This window comes from Carcharodon carcharias, chromosome 19 (genome assembly GCF_017639515.1).
Source record: "Carcharodon carcharias isolate sCarCar2 chromosome 19, sCarCar2.pri, whole genome shotgun sequence".
Classification (NCBI taxonomy): Eukaryota; Metazoa; Chordata; class Chondrichthyes; order Lamniformes; family Lamnidae; genus Carcharodon; species Carcharodon carcharias.
The window spans coordinates 49,213,286-49,235,579 of NC_054485.1; the positions used below are offsets into that span (position 1 = coordinate 49,213,286).

General features: G+C 46.1%; 1 protein-coding gene across 1 annotated transcript in view; it reads right to left on the reverse strand.

Annotated features, from left to right (window-relative positions):
• The window catches only part of LOC121291613 (ephrin type-A receptor 7-like), a 630,124-nt gene that overhangs the window by 8,102 nt on the left and 599,728 nt on the right, over positions 1–22,294 (reverse strand). Inside the window, exons 13-16 of the mRNA XM_041213056.1 lie at positions 13,049–13,252; positions 9,951–10,100; positions 9,331–9,524; positions 3,423–3,593 (exon numbers count right to left, since the gene is read on the reverse strand). Coding sequence (XP_041068990.1) covers positions 3,423–3,593; positions 9,331–9,524; positions 9,951–10,100; positions 13,049–13,252 — 719 coding nt within the window. The remainder of the gene's footprint in view (positions 1–3,422; positions 3,594–9,330; positions 9,525–9,950; positions 10,101–13,048; positions 13,253–22,294) is intronic.

Here is a 22,294-nt window from a genome sequence, read left to right on the forward strand (position 1 = left end):
CTAAATCCTATAAGAACAAGCAAAAGACTAATAAGGCGTGTTAAGCTAAATTACAACTATTCCATGCACACAGCTTTTACAGGGCTAAACTGCAGTTCCAAACACAATGTATTATAAAGTTTTAGTGATTACAACATACTGTCAAGATATTTTAGCAGAAATATCCATTTACACTCTGTCAGTTTGTGTGCTGAAAATATTGCCTGTTCAGATAATATTTAAAAGTGCACATTACCATCATGGTGTCATACAATATAAACATGTTTAAAGTCCGACTGAAATATGAAGTGGTTGATGCAGTTTATGCTAAAAATGGGATACTGTTATCATTGTATTCACTTTGATAATGCTGATGTATCACAAATCAAGGATTTTCAATCTGTTTCTTTGCCATTATATGGATGCAATGCATGAGAATTTCTAGAATTGACTCCGGTAAGTAAACAATGGGAAATTTCTGTTTTATTTCCCCAAATTCAGAAGTAAATCAGTATAGCAGATGACACAGATCTAATTATCTAACAAAAAGCAATAGAGCTGGAAGAATAAAAATATATAATGCTGGAAAAACTCAGCAGGTCTGGCAGCATCTGAGGAGAGAAAAACAAGAGTTAATGTTTCGAGTCCAATATGACTCTTCTCCAATGGATTGGAAGACTCATATTGGACTTGAAACATTAACTCTGTTTCATTTTTTTATTAATTCATGGGGGGTGGGTGTCTCTGGCTAGGTCAGCATTTAATGTCCGTCCTTAATTGCCTTTGAGAAGGTGTTGGTGAGCTACCTTCTTGAAATGTTGCAGTCCATGTGGTGTAGGTACATCAAAGTGCTGTTAGGAACGGAGTCCCAGGAATTTGACCCAGCGACAGTGAAGGAACGGTGTTATATTTCCAAGTCAGGATGGTGGGTGGCTTGGAGGGGAACTTCCAGGTAATGGTATTCGCATCTATCTGCTGCCCTTGTCCTTCTAGATGGTAGTGGTCATGGGTTTGGGAGGTGCTTCCTAAGGAACTTTGATGTGATTCTGCAGCACATCTTGTAGATGGTACACACTGCTGCCACTGTGCGTCAGTGATGGAGGGAGTGAATTTGTGTGGAAGGGGTGCCAATCAAGTGGGCTGCTTTGTCCTGGATATTGTCAAGTTTCTTGTGTGTTGTTTGAACCGCACTCATCGAGGCAAGTGGAGAGTAATCTATCACACTCCTGACTTGTGCCTTGTAGATGCTGGGTAGGCTTTGGGGAGCCAGGAGGTGAGTTACTTGCCGCAGGATTCCTAGCCTCTGATCTGCTCTTGTAGCCACAGGATTTTTATGGCTAGTCCAGTTCAGTTTTGGGTAAATAGTAACCCACAGGATATTGATAGTGGCAGATTCAGCGAATGTCAGGGGGTGATGGTTAGATTCTCTCTTGTTGGAGATGACCATTGCCTGGCACGGGTGTGGAATGAATGTTACTTGCCACTTGTCAGCCCAAGCCTGGATATTGTCCAGGTCTTTCTGCTTCAGTATCTGAGGCGTCGCAAATGGTGAACATTGTGCAATTATCAGCGAACATCCCCACTTCTGACCTTATGATGGAAGGAAGATCATTGATGAAGCAACTGAAGATGGCTGGGCCTAGGACACTACCCTGAGGAACTCCTGCAGTGATGTCCTGGAACCGTGATTCTCCACAGATCTTGCCAGACCTGCTGAGTGGTTCCAGCACTTTGTTTTTATTTCAGATTTCCTGCATCCGCAGCATTTTGCTTTTATAAGAGAGCTGGATGATTGAGAGCCTCACAGGGTTCTTTGATAAATGAAAATGGCAGCACTTTGTGGCATCCATACTTGGGCCATTTACCTGGTAAATGGCACCTGTGGATATTCTTGAGAGCTTCCATCCTCTCTCAAGACATGTAGGTAGTGGACGTCACTTTTACCTCCTGCCAGGCTTGTTGTCCTCTGAGCGGGATACCAAGCAAGGCAAGTCTCTCTGTAACCCCTCATGCTGCAATAGCTCCACTCCATTTACCCTGGGCGATGTGTCTCTCTTGCATCGGAGAAAGGGAATTGGCCCTGATATCACTTTAGTTCGGATCATGTGCTCTCAACTACTTTGCTCGCTATTGGATTGAAATTGAAGTAAAGCTCCACCACATGTGAAGAGCACTCTTCCCATCACACACTCCCTTGCTGACCAACATTGGCTTCCGATTCTCCAGCACCTCAAATTTTGAATTCTCATCTTTGTGTTTAAGTCTTTCTGTGGTCACATCCCTCCCTGAGCTTGTAACCACAGTCAGCCTTGGAACCCAGCTTGCCCGTTCCTCTGTTTTTGAGGCGGTCATCCAGCCTCCGTGTTGGTGCCAGGGCCTTCAGTCGTCTGGTTCTCACATTCTGGGATTTGCCTCCTAAACCCCAGCACCTCCCTCGCTTCCTTTAAGAGTCCCTCCCCCGACCCCCCTTAGAAGTCACCTCTTTGGCCAAGCTTTTGGCCACACCTCCTAACCTATTTTTCATTCATTCAGCAACTGTTGTTCTAATGCCTCTGCGATGTTTCTCGGTAGTTGATGGTGTGACCCGAATGCACTTCTGCTGATATTCCAAAGGGTAAATCTAAATTCTTTGGGCACAAGCTAATGTAGGGAATAAACAGCATAATCATGATTAAAAACAAAATACTGTGGATGCTGGAAATCTGAAACAAAAACAAAAATTGCTCATAAGAGTCATACAGGCTCGAAACGTCAACCGTGTTCCTCTCCGCAGATGCTGTCAGACCTGCTGAGTTTTTCCAGCTATAATCGTGATTATTTGCAGTAGCAGTGGGGGTGAGGTTCCCTGTTGCCAGTGGACACTTAGAAAATTCTTCAGAAACGGTGCTATAAATAAAGCACATCGTGTAGGCCCAGCAGAGGAAACGAAAATCTCACTGGTAAAGTAATGGGCGCTCAACTCAGTCTGGTTAAGGTAGTTTACTGGAATAGAGCTGGTGATGCTTTGTGATCTAAGATTATGCAATGTTCATACTATAGTCACTCTATCCCACCCTCAATTTAGTGAGCATGAAATTCAGGCAGGCGGGAGGGGAATTATTATGATTGCTTTATGGCCATTCTATGCTGTAAATGTCCACCTAACACATTCCTGAGCCATATGGTCCATGCTCACATTGTTACAGGCACAGTCCCAAACTTCACTACTTCAGACCACGGAGAAGAACAGCTCCAAGGTTTGCCAGGGATTAAGAAATCTATACAAGTTGTCAGCGATCTTCCTGGATAAATTGAGGCGTTATGCAAGTCATATGAGTAAACTCAGAAACTTCAAACGCAGGAAACACATCAGGATAGCGGGTGCAATACTCTCACTTTCATACCTGCATCACAGCCGAAATGAGCAGCCTAATGGCAATTTGTCTAAGTTAAAGATCACTTACTGGACTGTCATTCTTGCGACTGACTCCAGGTAGCAGTATCCAGCAGCAGTGAAGTTGTCCTTATATCTGCCCATCTCAATGGCATCCAGCCACTCGCCCACTGAGTCAAAGCATGGGAATGCTGGGAAATTTTGCTCCATGAGGGGAATGTGCAGGTTCTGAGGTCTGTTGCTAAAAAGCGGAGATGAGAGGTAACGCAGAAAAAAGGAAAGAGTTTTTCAATGATTCCCGAATGTCACAAAGAGAAAGACTGTTACATTCTCTGCTGCCTTTGTCCTTTCATTTTTACTCAGGACTCAGCTAAGGAATGGAGAATCTGGCTTCTAAATGGGCAGTCCAAACTGTAAATTGCCACTGAAAGTTTGCTTTTCCACTTTTATGCCTCGGTGCAGATAGATTCATTGCTAGGCTTTTTACAGATCATTATCAGAAAAGGGAAATATCTCCTGACTTCCACAACGTTTTATCACAAAAAATAAAGAACAATAAAAAGGTATGTAGATACAGATCACTGATATTCATCCAACAGTAATTACTTACTGGGTCAGTGCTGCATTATGCCATCACAAGATTCTGGCATTTCAGGTAGGTTAAATTTTAGGTTGGTTAAAGCATCTCAGATTGATTCATTCAGTAACACTGGGCTTTAGGGCTGAGCACCTGTATTGAGCGGGTTCAGCGGCACAACCTCTCGTAATTCTGATTGCAAATCCTAGCCTTTCAATCACTTGATTTGCAGGATAAGCAAGATCTTGAACACAGGATGGATGCCAAGCCCGCTGAACTGATGCAGGGTCAAGAACCCAAGGCTGATGTTAGTTTGACATATCCATGGTGCCCCACTTCATGACAGCAATGAGGTGGCATTCTTAGCAATACTCCTTCAAAACTGTAGAATATCTTTTTCCTCGATCAGAAAAAATAACAAATTACTGCTGTTTCACCATTCAGCGTTCCCAGGGATCATATTTTTTCAACTCCCACAATGTTTGTGTGCATACAATGAGAGTGCAAAGCTACCATAGTAAATAGTCCACCTCATGGGATGCTTAGTAACTCATCCCAGTCCCTCTTTATCACTCTTTCAAGCCTCTTCATCACAGGATAACCTTTAATCTCCCATCCCTAACATTAATATCATCCAAGTACTATACAACTATTGGCGACTATTGTTAATATGAAAGGCACAGTAGTGCAAGTGGCTATGTTGCTAGATTTGTAGCCCTATCCTGGTCTAATAATCCAGGGAACACGTCAAATCCCACTATGGCGGTTTGAGAATCTGAATTCAGTTTAGAAAAATCTGGAAATAAAAAGCTGGGGGTGACATTTCCGCTTTGGGCAATTCTGGAGCAAATTGCACCTGATTAGAGAACTGTTTCTACCCTCCCCCCATCAAGTTTCTGCTCAAAATGATTTGCACATCACTGAATGCTAAATCTGCCATGAAGCAGCAGTGTTTTACAACTTAATTTTAAAAAATGCTTTAAAACTATTCTTGAATTTAATTAAGAGTGGTATTTTGGTAAAGTTTAATTAATATAGCTGACAATGGGTTTATCACAAAAAAGCACACTTTATATAACACCATCGATCCACCACCTGTGAGTAACCTGATTTTAAATGACTTTTGAAAAATGGAGCAAAATATTTTCTAGTTACACCGGCAGAGAGTAGTTAGTTCTTAGTAAATTTAAAGGATAGATAAATTTATTTAAAATGTACCTATTGGTGTCCTTACACCCAAAGGATCCAGGTTAAGTTTTGGGGCCTCCTCCAAGCTCCGAAAGCGAGCATAATTAATGGGAATTCCTAATGATGACTAATTCACCTGGAGGGGGTAGCCAGCTTGGTGGCTGGGGCCTGGGTTCTAAAACAATGCCTTTAAAACTAGTGCAAAAGAGAAACACAAATTGCACCTATAGCAACCTGTGCATAAAATTCTGCAACTTTTTGCATGGGCTACATCAGGAAAAAAAATAGAAAGAAAGGAGCTGCTGTGGTGGGATTTGAACCCATGGGGTCTCACTGCATTAGCCTGGGTCTTTGGATTACTAGTCTAGTGATATTACCACTACACCACTATCTCTTGCTAATCAAATGTAATTAAAAACAAATCTGGAATTGAATACTAGACTTAGTAATGGCGACTGTGAAACTATTATCTCTTGTCATAAAAGATCGTTCGGGTTCACTAATGTTCTTTAGGGATGGAAACCTGCTGTCCTTACCTGGTCTGGCCTACATGTGACTCCAGACCCACAGCAATATAGTTGACTCTTAACTGCTCTCAAGGGTAATTAGGGACGGTCAACAAATGCTGGTCTTGCCAATGACATTGCCATGAACAAATAAAAACAAATCATTTAGAGTCCAGGGGAATCACAGAAGGGAAGAGCTGATGGATGAACTGGAATTAGCTCAGGACAGGTTCAGGCTTTGGCAGAGTTGGCAAAGTCAAATTTTAAGGTAGCCAGTGAGTGCAGAAGAGCTCCATCTGCAGTGAGGGTGAGGTAGAGGAGAGAGTGGGAGCAATGTGGCCATGTTGACTGTTGGAATGGTGAGCAATGAGCTTGAAGCTCAGTTTGACGATGATCACATAGAAGTGACGTTGAAAAGGCAAGTGTATAAATATGATACATTCTTCCGAACTGTATTTGAGACAAAATAATTCTGACAGATTTCATCTCCATTGTGCAAAGTAGTTTAATCAGCACAAGTGTTCTAAAATGACCTGTCCTGTAGCATCAGTGTCACAAAAAGTCCTGCATATAAAGCAGCAGAGCAGCAAACAACTGTGCTAAGTGAGGTTTTTGCATCATAAAATATAGAAAAAAATGTCTGCAAAAAATCTTTCATTAAACACTAAGCAACATAGCAAAGTACTTTAGTTCACTAGAAACTAAGTTTAAAGAGGGTTAGAATCAGATCTGCCAGAGTCTACACTGCTATAGATAGTGAGTGATGTGCAAGAAGGTGCAAGGAGAGAGTGCAGAAAGAAGAAAGTGAGGAGATAGAACTAGCATGAGGAGAGAAAAGCTGAAAGGAGAGAGCGAGGGGAAATTAGGGGGCAGAAAGGGGCTGAGGAGAAAGAGAGCAGGAATGAGGGGGGACAGATGTCGAGTGAGGGGGGAGAGATGACGAGTGAGGGGGGAGAGATGGCGAGTGAGGGGGGAGAGATGGCGAGTGAGGGGGGAGAGACGGCGAGTGAGGGGGACATATGGCGAGTGAGGGGGGACATACGGCGAGTGAGGGGGGACAGACTGCGAGTGAGGGGGAGGAACGGAGAGTAAGGGGGGTGGGATGGCGAGGGGGGAGATGGCGAGTGAGGGGGGAGATGGCGAGTGAGGGGGGAGTGATGGCGAGTGAGGGGGGAGTGATGGCGAGTGAGGGGGGAGAGAGATAGCGAGTGAGGGGGGAAAGACGGCGAATGAGGGGGAGGGACAGCGAGTGAGGGGGAGGGACGACGAGTGAGAGAGGAGAGACAGCGAGTGAGGGGGATTGACGGCAAATGAGGCGGGGAGGGACGGCGAGTGAGGGGGAGGGACGGCAAGTGAGGGGGGAGGGACGGCGTGTGAGGGGGAGAGAGGGAAGACGGAGGGAAGCAAACCTGTGTGGAGACAGAGGGGGAAGAAAGTGAGTGAGTGTTGGCAAAGAGAGAGTAGTTCAGGAGAGAGTGTGAGGGATGAGAGAGGGAGGGAGTACGAGGAGGAGGGGAGGGAGAAAATGTGTGGGAGGAGCGAGAGCAGTAGGATTGAGAGCAGATGAGGACAAAAAGTGAAGAGAAAGGGTAAGGAGAAAGAAAGGGTGGGTGAAAAGAGGGTAGGGAAATCTTGTTAGAACTGTACCAGGCACTGGTGAGACCAAACCTACAGCACTAAGTACAGTTTAGGTCTCCTTATTTGAGGGATATACTTGCACTAGAAGCAGTTCAGAGAAGGTTCCCTCAACAGATTCCTGGGATGAAGAGTTTATCTTGTAAGAAAAGGATGAACAGGTTGGGCCTATACTTGTTGGGCGTTTAGAAGAATCAGAGGTGATCTCATTGAAACGTACATGTTTCTGAGGGGCATTGACAAAGTAAATGCTGAGAGGATGTTTCATCTCATGGGGTAATCGAGAACTATAGCACAGTTTAAAAATAAGCGGTCTCCCATTTAAGATAGAGATGAGGATGAATTTCTTCTCTAGAGAGTGATTAGTCTTTGGAACTATCTTCCACAGAGAACAGTGGAGCCTTGGTCATTGCATGTGTTTAAGGCAGAATTAGACCAACTTTTAATCCACAAGGGAGGGTCAGGGGTTATGGGGGGAGGGAGGAAAGTGGAGTTAAAGGCACAATCAGGTCAGCTATAATCTTATGGAATGGCAGAGCAGGCTTGATGAGCCAAAAGGCCTACTTCTGCTCCTATTTTTTATGAGCTTATGTCACAATCTTTAGTCCTCTGGTAAGCTCATCAAAAACCAAATGGATTGTTATAGTCAACAATGTCTATGATGTCACCATGGTAATGGGAGTGTAAAAAGGCACAGCTAATTGCCCCAACTTTATATCATTACAACATAATTTCTTGCGTCTGCATTTTATGTCATATTTTTTGAGCCGTGAAGTCAATTTTTTTTCCTCATTAGGTTAAAGTGTTTCAATCTAATTGGTGAATAACGAAAGTAGAAAAGAAACAACCAAGTTACTCAAACAATTTGCCCCAAGCCCAATTTGCTCCCGGATTACAACACATCAAAAAAATTCTACTCGACTGTAAAACAAAATGTTCCTAACGTGAGAGGTTTTCATTCACCGCCAAAGACAAAGATAAGGAAGGAAGGGGAGAGGTGGGGAGGAGAGAGGAAGAGAGATGCAGACAGAGTACCCAATTGGGGGTGGAGGGGAGTTGCGAGTGGAGTCGGCATCCCTGCTTTTGCCATGAGCTCCGCTACAGGAAATCTCCGAGCTTAAATAAATTACAGATTATTAAACTGTTTCCACTGATTAATCTTCGCTCCTATTTACCCGTTTGTTAAAGTTTTTGCTCGAGGGGTGAGGTCAGTTCTGTGAACAGACCATTCTATCACATAGGGTTACTTGTTGTCAATGTGAAGTTTTGTCAAATCAAGCACAGGACAGCACAAATGCTGGATGACACATCCCATTAAGCACTCTCAATTCAGGCAGAGCATGGATCTGATTCAAGGTAAAATCCCTCCAGCTTCATTAGTAATGTGCTTTAAAGAATTCTTCAGAACTCCTCATGCTCCTAATTCGCATGTCCTTAAGAATGAACCATGCGGCACTGCCCCTTTCTCAGAGCAATATCCTTGTGGCTTATCTGAGTGAGGCTGCTGAATGAGTGATGTTTGTGCTCAATGGTGCAATATTTGGAGCTTTTTAACTTGCATTTATAAGGTACTGTTGGGAGACTCTCGCCAAACGCTGTGCAAATTCATTCCAGAGCAATTAATAAAGAAAGAAGCCTTTTATCAGTCTGGGCTGGATTAAAACCCAGGTACTAAGATCAGTCAAAGGATCTCAAAGGATTGAGGAACACAAATGTATACAAAGTAGTGCCTCTTATATTTATGTTTCATATTTCTAAGCATAAAGTTGAAAGGAGACAGTGTGTTGAATCTAAAGTCATTTACATTTAAAATATAGTTAAAACATTACAACTGAGGCAGATGTTACATCTGCAAATATCAGGTTAGATGCTATTAAAACAGAGCAGATGGTAGATGATTAGAGCATCACAAGGGGACTTTAATGGTGAAATCTGCAGACAGTAGTTCTATCATCTCTAGTAAAACAGTTCATAAATAAAGCACTGTGAGCCATTGTATGACCATCCCAAGGTCCAATCCGATCAGTTAGATACAAACCTGGGCAAAACACAAGGCTCTGGTTGGTACTTACCTGAGGCAGCCGTTGGGGATGGCTTTCAGGCTGTCAGGATTGCACCCCATCTTGCTAAGGAGGCTCAGGATCTGTGCAAATTTGGGCCTGTCATTGCGATCCTTCTGCCAACACTCCAGCATGAGCTGGTGGAGCCTGGACGGGCAGTTCATAGGAGCAGAGAGACGAAAACCTTCTTCGACTGCTTTAATCACCTGTAAAGGTAACGCAGGGTGACAGAGATATCACTTTAAGACGTAGGCCCAAAGTTTGTGAAAATTTACCATCAGCTGTATAGGGAGTTGACTCTGTGCCAAATCTACAATCATTCCACAATTCTCGTGCTACTAAAATATTAAATGGTCCCTTTGTGCAAAATTCTATCAGACAAAATTATACATCTGAATATTCCATAATAATAATATCCAGTTGCTAATCGCACACTTAGCTGGATGAAGATTGTATCAGAAAATCTAATTACGCTACAAACAATCAAGTATAACATGTAGATCTGTGAATGATAATAAACTACATAACCTGTCCTAAGGGTGAGGTCAAAAATTCATTAGCAGCCATTTTGCTGAACTCTTGCTTGAAATTGAGTGACAATGAAACATTCAGGAGCCAACTCTGTAACTCACGTCTTGATTGGACATGTCCCAGTAAGGTCGTTCTCCATAGGACATCACCTCCCACATGACTATCCCGAAACTCCACACATCACTGGCTGTGCTGTATCTGTGGTACTGGATGGCTTCTGGAGCTGCCCACAGGATCGAGGCCTTCCCACCCTGTTTCAGAAAGAGTTGGCAGATGCGGCTCAGATCTTACTCTGCTGGAATCTATCACTGTAAAGAACATGGCAGAGGCTGCACCAAGGTTTGCCCTTTGAGACTTTTTCTCAGTTTAGATGCGAGGAAAACTGAATACGTCACAAGTGCAGAGTGAGAGTATTTACCCCATTGTGAATTTTACTTTGTTTTGGCTCCATGGTAAAATTTGTACACCTCTTAATTTATTTTTGACCTGTTTGACACCGAATCCTGCATTCCCTTCTGTGTGCCATTCCTCAGAAAGGATATATGAATTTTCGAAGGGCTGCTATGCAGCATGATACTGGAACGATTAAGGTTCAATAATGAGAACAAATTGCATTAACAGTGTTTGTATTCCCTTGCGTATAGAGAATAAGAGGTGATCCAATTGAGATGTAAGGATATGATAAGGTAGATAGAACTATTCCCTCCGGGCTGGAGGGAGGAAAAGGGGGGCATTCACTTCAAATTAGAGCTAGGGGGGGTTCAGACGTGACATTTGGAATCGCTTCTTCACACAAAGGTTGAAATTTGGAACACTTTCCTCCAAACAGCTGAAAATTTTAGTTTTAGTGAGATTTTAGTTAGGCAGGATCACTGAGGGTTATGGAATCAAGGCAGGTCGGTGAATTTAATATACAGATCAGCCACAGTCTAATTAAGTGAGGTACATGCTTGAGGGGCTGAATGGCTTACTCCTGTTCCTCTGTCCCTGAACGAACTGCATTAAGACGATAAGAAAGCTGAGCATACAAAACTTTAAAATAGAAAAAAGAAATTTCAATTTATGTAGTGCATTCCATGATATCCCAAAGTGATTTACAACTATTGAAGCACTTATTGAAGTGTAGCCAATGTTGTAATGTAGGAAACACAGCAGCCAATTTTTACATAGCAAACTCCCACAAACAGCAATGTGATAAGGAACAGATTAACTGTTTTTTTTAAAGTGATGTCGATTGGGGGTTAATCATTGGCCAGGACACCAAGTTGCACCCTAATCTTCTTTGAAATACTACCATGGAATCTTTTACATTGGTCTGAGAGAGCAGACGTGGCCTCGGTTTAATGCCTCACCCAAAAGGCAGCACTTCTGACAGTGCAGTGCTCCCTCAGTACTGCACTGCGTCAACATAAGGTTTTTATGCTCAAATCTCTGGAGCTCGACTTGAATCCACAACCTTCTGACCCGAGTGCTCTGTAGTATTATCATTACTAAAACACTGATGCTCATTCTGCCACAGTGGACACACAAATAAATAAAAATGATAAATAAAAATCATTTCCATGAGAAGAAGTGGTTTGTTAAGGTTGCCATGTTTATGTGTTTATAAATTATACTCTAGTGCTTGGTATTTGTGTGACATCACTGTGGCAAAAAATAAAAAAAATGCTTGGCTCATTACATGAGCTGGGGAAAAAAAGTTGCTCCACCGAATCATTTTTTCCATGCTCTTTCAAAACAATATCGACAACGTCCACAGCCACACCAAAGATGATTGCAGAATAGGCATTAGCGCTTAAGTAATGGTAATTTTACAAAGCACCACTTTACTGTACAATATAAAATAAAGTTGTTCAGCATAGAAACAGGAGCTCGTCACAATTTTAAGAAAGGAGCCAACTGGTCTTGGTTTAGAAATTCTGGGTGTAAAACTGTAGTCATCACTTTTGGCTGCTCTGAAGAAATCTGAGGTCTACTTTACTTTCAGGTGACTACTTGCTTTTAAGGAACCTGCCAAGAAAAGGGATTTTTTCACCCAGAGATTGCTTCCCATTACAGTAACAATTTAAAGCGGGAACACATGTGTGCTCTTGCTGATTTCTTGGGGCTGAAAATTCTGTGCGTGCTATAAGCAGGAGAAAAGGGTGGGCTATTTCACCCAATACTTAATGAATCGCAGGAGCACTTGCGTTTAAACCAAATGATTTGTAAGAATGGCCATTTGTTAGCAGCAATGAAAAATTAGCAGCCAATCATTAACCAAATGGTCCTTTGATATTACTGAAGTGGGTAATGAGCCATTGAATATTAAGTGATCTGTTAATCCAGCTGTGGAATGTGCAATTTTTTGTGTATGTGCTGAACACCAACACAGAGAAAGCTGATTTAACCACAGGGCCTACTAACAGAAGACTCATATTCCCTTGGCAACAGAAGGTTGAGGGTCGATCTAATCGGGGTGTTTAAAATAATAAAGAAATTTGATATGGTCGGCGATTGCTGGTCACACACTTAGCAGGAAAATTGTGTAGAGGGACATCAAACCAAAAGGTGGAAAAATGATTAAATAGATCCAGAAGAACTATTTCCACAGGTGGAGAAATCCAGGAATAGGAAGCTCAATCGTCAATTCAAGAACACAAGAATTTGGACCAGGAAATTGCTCTGCCATTCAATAAGAGTATAACTGATCTGATTATGGCTTCAACTCCACTTTCCTGTCTGCCCTCGACCACCTCTTAACCCTGGATTCCCATGTCAATCAAAAATCTGTCTTAGCCTTGAGTATATTAAATAACCCAGCCTCTGCTGCTCACTGGGGAAGAGAATTCCAAAGATTAACAACCATCAGGGAAAATATTTCTCATCTCAGTCTTGAATGGGAGACCCCTTATTTTTAAGTTGTGTCTCCTAGTTTCCCCCAATGGGGAAACATCCTCTCAGCAAAATTAAGCCATTCATGATTCAAATCAGGAAACAATTTTACAAATAAAGGGTTTTGGAAATTAGGAACTCTCTCTGAGAAGGTTGTAGATCCTGGAGATCATTTGAAATCTCTGAGACTCAGATCAGGGTTATCAAATACTGTACTTTCAGATGGAGGCTATATCAAGGCGCCATTGCTGATCTGAATGCCACAATAGTACTTCATGGTGTCTTTAACATATCGGACAGTTGTTTGGTGCCTTATTCCACTCACCATAGTTGTGAACACAGAGTCCACCTTCTCTTCATGTGCTTGTCTGAAACCTGCCACTTTGCACACCAGATTGCTGTTGACCAGGATTTTGTGTGCCGCCAGGGTTTTGTGTATGTAACCCATCTCGGAGAGGTACTTCATTCCAGATGCTATTCCGCACAGCATCCCGATCAGCTGAATTACTGTGAACTGGCCCTCGTGCTTCTGCAGAAACAACCAATCATTTTATAAGGTTATTTGAGTGGACATTAGTCTACCAGGAAATGGACAGAACATCGCAGGCACCATGTACACTCCATTGCCTCCAAATTGGTCCTGGCCTGAGTTGTTATCTTTACATGGTGGTGGGACAAAATTAGAGCACAAACTCTCTTCAGGCAACCAAGGATTCGGGTTTGATCTCACCTCCAATTGATTTTAATCAGACAAGAATTTAATGAGCAACCAGGTATTTTGAACCAGGGTCAAAAGGCTAAGAAAGGCTCCTGGTGGAGAATGGAGCCTGCTGTGAGCCCTGAGATTAGAGGGGGTATGCTAACCCATTTCTTCAACACCTGCAGTAAGAGAAGTCTGAAACCGCATCTTGGGATGATAATACCACCCCTGTCTGAGGGTTACCCCACAAACTATGTACAACCAATTGTCTCTGTCTAATGGAGAGAGATAACTATGGTCCTTTGTGAACTACAGCTCATTACTTAACTTTCACAAACTGATCCTACAGTATAGGCCGTTCTAGTAATATATATACTTTGGCAAAGCTTTCAAATAAAATATAGGATTACCAATTCTGCTGCATTCTGAAGACGACTCATGTACTAGATCATCATTGTCCTCCCAAAGGATCACAGATGTTTGGATAATGGCAATAATTTCAGAGTTTGGCCTGCTTTTTCTGTTCTTGTTTTTAACACAGAGGTTTATGGAGAAGGAAGCTATTGCAGTATTTTTAGCAGTTGTGAGACCTGTGTAAAGCTATGGGCTGGCTTAGTGGAGGGATTTTACTGTCTCTAATAATACTGGAATAGCCTTGCATTCATAGAAAGGAAACAGTATATTGCATTCATGTAGCATGTTAACATATCTATCAGGGGACACTAAAGCAGTCTTTGTATAACCTTTCCACATGGCTGGGGCAGGGCACATTTCAATTTTCCTCAACACTTGGGGGGCTGATGAGCAAATTCCAGAAAGTAAAGGTTTGGCACAACATTAAACATGAATTTAAAAAAAAATGACGTATGAAAAGAAATAACTTACTGAGCAAAACAAAATCACAACAATAAATATATTATTTATTACTCATTTTTAAAAAAACTAAGACGACCACTCGAATGTGAAAGGGTGAGAATGTGTGTGTCCAGCTCAGTCCCAGTCTCAGGTGCTCACTTACTCACCCCTCGCCCACTGTGAGAATGCCTGTGGGTGTGTGGGGGTGAGGGTGAGTGAGAAGCCAGAGACTGGGTGTAAGCCAAACACACACTCCCTTCCCTCTTACTCACCTGTTTTTCTCTCTCTCTTTCTACACACACAAACACAAACTCACCCTCTCTCACAAACACATCCTCACCCTCTCTCTATCTCACACCCACACTCACCCTCTCAGATGCACACATGTTCAATCTCTCTCTCAGATGCACACATGTTCAATCTCTCTCTCAGACGCACACGCACTCACCCTCTTCCTCTCTCTCAGGAATGAAACTGGGGACGGACCACCCGGCATCAACCTAGGCACCTCCAATGACAGCGGCAATCTCAGCTCTGTCAACCCTGGAAAGTCCTTACTAACATCTTGGTGGGGGGGGGGGGGGGGGGGGGGGGGGGGGGGGGGGGGTGGTGCTAGTGCCAAAATTGGGAAAGCTGTCTCACAGGCTAGTCAAACAACAGCCTGACATAGTCATCCTCACAGAGTCATACATTACAGATTATGTCCCAGACACCATCATCATCATCCCTGGATATGTCCTGTCCCACCGGCAGGACAGACCCAGCAGAGGTAGTGGCACAGTGGTGTACAGTTGGGAGGGAGTTGCCCTGGGAGTCCTCAACATCGACTGTGGCCCCATGAAGTCTCATGGCATTAGGTCAAACATGGGAAAGGAAACCTCCTGCTGATGACAAGTACCGCCCTCCCTCGGCTGATGCATCAGTGCTCATCCATGTTGAACACGACTTGGAGGGAGCACTGAGGGTAGCAACAGCGCAGAATGTACTCTGGGTGGAGGACTTCAATGTCCATCACCAAGAGTGGCTCAGTAACACCACTACTGACAGAGCTAGCCGAGTCCTAAATGACATAACTGCTAGACTGGGTCAGCGGCAGGTAATGAGGGAACCAACAAGAGGGAAAATAATACTTGACCTTATCCTCACCAACCTGCCTGCCACAGATGCATCTGTCCATGACAGTATCGGTAGGAGTGACCACCGCACAGACCTTGTGGAGACAAAGTCCTGCCTTCACATTGAGGGTACCCTCCATTGTATTGTGAGGCACTACCACCATGCTAAATGGGATAGATTTCGAACAGATCTAGTAACTCAAGACTGGGCATCCATGAGGCGCTGTGGGCCATCAGCAGCAGTAGAATTGTACTCGGACACAATCTGTAACCTCGTGGCCTGGCATATCCCCCACTCTACCATTACCATCAAGCCAGCGGATCAACCCTGGTTCAATGAAGGGTGCAGGAGGGCATGCCAGGAGCAGCACCAGGCATACCTAAAAATGAGGTGTCAACCTGGTGAAGCTATAACACAGGACTACTTGCATGCCAAACAGCATAAGCAGCAAGTGATCGACAAAGTTAAGTGATCCCACCACCAACGGATCAGATCTAAGCTCTGCAGTCCTGCCACATCCAGGTGTGAATGGTGGTGGATAATTAAAGAACTCACTGGAGGAGGAGGCTCCACAAATATCCCCATCCTCAATTATGGTGGAGCTCAGCACATCAGTGTAAAAGATAAGGCTGAAGCATTCGCAACATGATATCAAGAAACGGCTGAAGGCACTGGATACTGCAAAGGCTCTGGGCCCTGTCAATATTCCAGCAATAGCGCTGAAGAGTTGTGCTCTAGAGCTTGATGCACCCCTAGCCAAGCTGTTCCAGTACAGCTACAACACTGGCACCTAACTAGCTTTGTGGAAAATTGCCCAGATATGTCCTGTACACAAAAAGCAGGACAAATCCAACCCGGTCAATTACTGCCCCCATCAGTCTCCTCTCCATCATCTGTAAAGTAATGGAAGGGGTCATCCACAGTGCTATCAAGTGGCACTTGCTTAGCGATAACCTGCTCTTGGATGCCCAGTTTGGGTTCCGTCAGGGCCACTCAGTTCCTGAACTCAATACAGCCTTGATTCAAAAATGGACAAAAGAGCTGAGCTTCTGAGATGAGGTGAGAGTGACTGCCCTTGACATCAAGGCAGCATTTGACCGAGTGTGGCATCAAGGAGCCACAGCAACACTAGGGTCAATGGGAATCAGGGGAAACCTCTCTGCTGGTTGGAGTCATACCTAACACAAAGGAAGTTGTTTGTGGTTGTTGAGGTCAGTCATCTCAGCTCCAGGACATCACTGCAGGAGTTCCTCAGGGTAGTGTCCTCAGCCCAACCATCTTCAGCTGCTTCATCAATGACCTTCCTTCCATCATAAGGTCAGAAGTGAGGATGTTCGCTGATGATTGCACAATGTTCAGCACCATTCGCGACTGCTCAGATATTGAAGCAGTCCATGTCCAAATGCAGCAAAACCTGGACAATATCCACGCTTGGGCTGACATGTGGCAAGTAACATTCACGGCACACAAGTGTCAGGCAATGACCACCTCCAACAAGAGAGAATCCAACCCATCGTCCCTTGACGCTTAATTACCATCACCAAATCCCCCACCATGAACATCCTGGGGGATACCATTGACCAGAAACTGAACTGGACTAGCCATATAAATACTGTGGCTACAAGAGCAGGTCAGAGGCTAGAAATCATGCAACGAGTAGCTCACCTGACTCCCAAAACCCTCACCACCATCTACAAGGCATAATTCAGGATTGTGATGAAATACTCTCCGCTTGCCTGGATGAGTGAAGCTCCAGCAACACTCAAAAAGCTGGACACCATTCAGGACAAAGCAGTCCGCTTGATTGGCACCACAACCACAACATTCACTCCCTCCATCACCGACGCACAGTGGAAGCAGTGTGTACCATCTACAAGATGCGCTGGAGGAATTCACCAAGGCTCCTTATACAGCACCTTCCAAAACTATGACCACTACCACCTAGAAGGACAAGGGCAGCAGATAGATTGGAACATCACCACCTGGAATTCCCCTCCAAGTCACTCACCATCCTGAACTGGAAGTATATCACCATTCCTTCACTGTCGCTGGGTCAAAATCCTGGAACTCCCTTCCTGTACCAACACTACATGGAATGCAGTGGTTCAAGAAGGCAGCTCACTCTCTCTCTCATACACACACTCATCTCTCTCTCTTTCATTCACACACTCACCTTCTTCCTCACATACACACATTCACCTTCTCCCTTACATACACACACTCACCCTCTCCCTCACACACACATTCTCTCTCTCACACACACACAAAACCTTTCCCTTTCATACACAGGTTCGCCCTCTCGCTCTCACATACACAACACCTTCTCTTTCTCACATACACATTCACCCTCTCACACACACATTCACCCTCTCTCACACACATTCACCTTCTCTCACACACATTCACCTTCTCTCACACACATTCACCTTCTCTCACACACACACTCACCGTCTTACACACACTCTCATACACATACTCACCATCTCTCACACACTCTCTTTCTCTCTCTCTCACACACACATTTACCCTCTCTCTCTCACACACCCTCTCTCTCTCACACATCCAAATGCCCACTCTCTAACACACAAACACTTGACCTCACTCTCTCTCTCACACACACACACACACTTGGCATCTCTCTCACACACACATACACACTCACCCTCGTCCTCACATATACATTCACCCTCGCCCTCATATACACTCACCACCTCTCACACGCACACACTATCTCTCACCCGCACACACCCTCTCTCACCCGCTCACACAAACCCACCTTCTCTCTCTCACACACACTAACTTACTCTCTCTCTCACATGCACTCACCTTCTCACACACACACACACACGCTCACCCTCTCTCTCTCCTTCAAACACACACACCCTTTCTCTCTCTCAAACACACACACATGCACACACACACACTCTCTCCCACACGCACACACACACTCTCCCACACATTTACCCTCTCTGTCTCACATATACACACACCTTCTCTCACACACATTCACTCACCTTCTCTCTCTCACACACACACTCTCATACACATACTCACTGTCTCACACGCACACATCCTCTCTCTCACACACACAGATACACACACTCCATCTCTTTCTCACTTACCCTCTCTCCCACACATACTTACCCTCTCTCGCAAACACACTTACCCTCTCTCCCAAACACACTTACCCTCTCTCACACACACACTTACCCTCTCTCACACACACACTTACCCTCTCTCACACACACACCCTCACTCTCTTTTGCACACACCCTCTCACACACGTGCATACACACACACCCGCTATCTCTATGACACACATGCCCCCATCCCCTTCCCACACACACAAACTTACCCTCTCTCTCTCATAAACATACATACCATCTCTCATACACACACTCACCTTCTCCCTCACATACACACCCGCTCTCTCTGTGACACACACGCCCCCTATCCCCCTCCCACACACACAAACCTACCCTCTCTCTCTCAGACTCACACACCCAACGCCTCTCTCTCACACACAAACCCTTACCCTCACTCTCACACACACACACTTGGCCTCTCACACACACACACACCCGCCCTCACATACACACTCACCCTCGCCCTCACACGCGCACACATACAAACTCACCCTCTCTCTCACACACACAAACTCACACACCCCCTCTTTCACTCTCTCTCACACACACACGCTTACCCTCTCTCTCACACGTACTCACCCGCTCTCTCACATGCACACACTGACCCTCTCTCCCTCAACCACACACACCCTTTCTCTCAAACACACACACACATGCACATACACACACTTTTTCCCACATACACATTTACCCTCTCTCACACACACACATTTGGCCTCTCTCTCTCACACACACACACAAACTCACCCTCGTCCTCACATACAGACTCACTCTTGCCCTCACATACACACTCACCCTCGCCCTCACATACACACTCACCCCCACCCTCACATACACACTCACCCCCACCCTCACATACACACTCACATGCACATGTCCTCTTGCACACGCACAAGCAAGCCTTCTCTCACACGCACAAGCACTCTCTCACATTCACACACCCTTTCTCACACGCACACACTGACAAACTCACCGTCTCTCTTTCGCACACACAAACTCAATCACATACCCCCTCTTTCACTCTCTCTCACACAACATACAAACACATGCTTACTGTCTCTCTCACACACACTCACTCCCTCTCTCACAGACACACAGAAACACACACCCCCCCCCTTCTGTCTCCGTCAAACACACATGCACACTCGCACAAACGCACTGTCTCTCCCACACACGTACACACCCACACATTCACCCTCTCTCCCCCATACACACTCAGCCTCTCTCTCAGACACACACTTACCCTCCCTCGCTCGCACACACATGCTCACCCTCTCTCTCATACACACGCTCACCCTATCTCTCACACACACACGCTCACCCCCACTCTCACACACGCACGCTCACCCTCTCTCACACACAAACGCTCACCCTCTCTCTCTCACACACACACACACGCTCACCCTCTCTCTCACACACACACACACACGCTCACCCTCTCTCTCTCACACACACACACACGCTCACCCTCTCTCTCTCTCACACGCATGCTCACCCCCTCTCTCTCACACGCATGCTCACCCTCTCTCTCTCACATGCATGCTCACCCTCTCTCTCTCACACGCACGCTCACCCCCTCTCTCTCACACGCACGCTCACCCTCTCTCACACACGCACGCTCACCCTCTCTCACACACGCACGCTCACCCTCTCTCACACACGCACGCTCACCCTCTCTCACACACGCACGCTCACCCTCTCTCACACACGCACGCTCACCCTCTCTCACACACGCACGCTCACCCTCTCTCACACACGCACGCTCACCCTCTCTCACACACGCATGCTCACCCTCTCTCTCACACGCACGCTCACCCTCTCTCACACACGCGTGCTCACCCTCTCTCTCACACACGCACGCTCACCCTCTCTCACACACGCACGCTCACCCTCTCTCACACACGCACGCTCACCCTCTCTCTCACACACGCACGCTCACCCTCTCTCTCACACACGCACGCTCACCCTCTCTCTCACACACGCACGCTCACCCTCTCTCTCTCACACGCACGCTCACCCTCTCTCTCTTATACGCACGCTCACCCTCTCCCTCTTACACGCACGCTCACCCTCTCTCTCTTACACGCACGCTCACCCTCTCTCTCTTACACGCACGCTCACCCTCTCTCTTACACGCACGCTCACCCTCTCTCTCTTACACGCACGCTCACCCTCTCTCTCTCACACACACGCTTACCCTCTCTCTCTCTCACGCATGCACCCTCACCCCCTCTTTCTCACACGCACACTCACCCCCTCTCTCTCACACATAAACACTTACCCTCTCTCTCACATGCACACTCACCCTCTCTCTCCCCCCTAACGCGTGCACTTACCCTCCCTCTCTCATGCGCGCACACACCCTCCCTCTCTCACGCACGCACACACCCTCCCTCTCTCACGTGCGCATTCACCCTCCCTCTCTCACGCTCACACTCACCCTCCCTCTCTATCATGCACAGATACCCTCCCTCGCTCACATGCACACTCATGCTCCCTCTCTCACACGCGCACACACCCTCTCTCTCACACGCGCACACACCCTCTCTCTCACACGCGCACACACCCTCTCTCTCACACGCGCACACACCCTCTCTCTCACACGCGCACACACCCTCTCTCTCACACGCGCACACACCCTCTCTCACACGCGCACACATCCTCTCTCTCACACGCGCACACATCCTCTCTCTCACACACGCACACACACCCTCTCTCTCACACGCGCACACATCCTTTCTTTCACACGCGCACACAGCCTCTCTCTCACATGCACACTCACCCTTTTTCTCTCACACGCACCCTCACCCCCTCTTTCTCACATGCACCCTCACCCCCTCTCTCTCACACATAAACACTTACCCTCTCTCTCTCTCTCACACGCACATTCACCCTCTCTCTCCCCCTCTAACACGTGCACTCACCCTCTCATGCATGCACTTATCCTCCCTCTCTCACACGCGCGCTCACCCTCTCACACGCGCGCTCACCCTCTCACACGCGCGCTCACCCTCTCTCTCACACGCGCGCTCACCCTCTCTCTCACACGCGCGCTCACCCTCTCTCTCACACGCGCGCTCACCCTTTCTCTCACACGCGCGCTCACCCTCTCTCTCACACGTGCACTCACACACTCTCTCACTCGCACACTCACACATTCACTCTCACACGCACACACACTCTCTCTCAACACGCGCACACACTCTCTCTCAACACGCGCACACACTCTCTCTCAACACGCGCACACTCTCTCAACACGCGCACACCCTCTCTCTCACACGCGCACACACTCTCTCTCTCACACGCGCACACACTCTCTCTCTCACACGCGCACACACTCTCTCTCTCACACGCGCACACACTCTCTCTCTCACACACGCACACACTCTCTCTCTCACACGTGCACACACTCTCTCTCACACGCGCACACACACTCTCTCAAATGCGCACACACACACTCTCTCACAGACCCACACACACACTCTCTCTCACAGACCCACACACACACTCTCTCTCACAGACCCACACACACACTCTCTCTCTCACAGATGCACACACACTCTCATTCTCTCTCACATGCGCACACACACACACTCTCACATGCACACTCACCCTCTCTCTCACAAGTGCACACATCCTCTCTCTCACAAACACACACTCTCTCTCTCACACGCACACTCACGCTCCCCCTCTCATGCACGCACTCACCCTCCCCCTCTAATGCACGCACTCACCCTCCCCCTCTAATGCACCC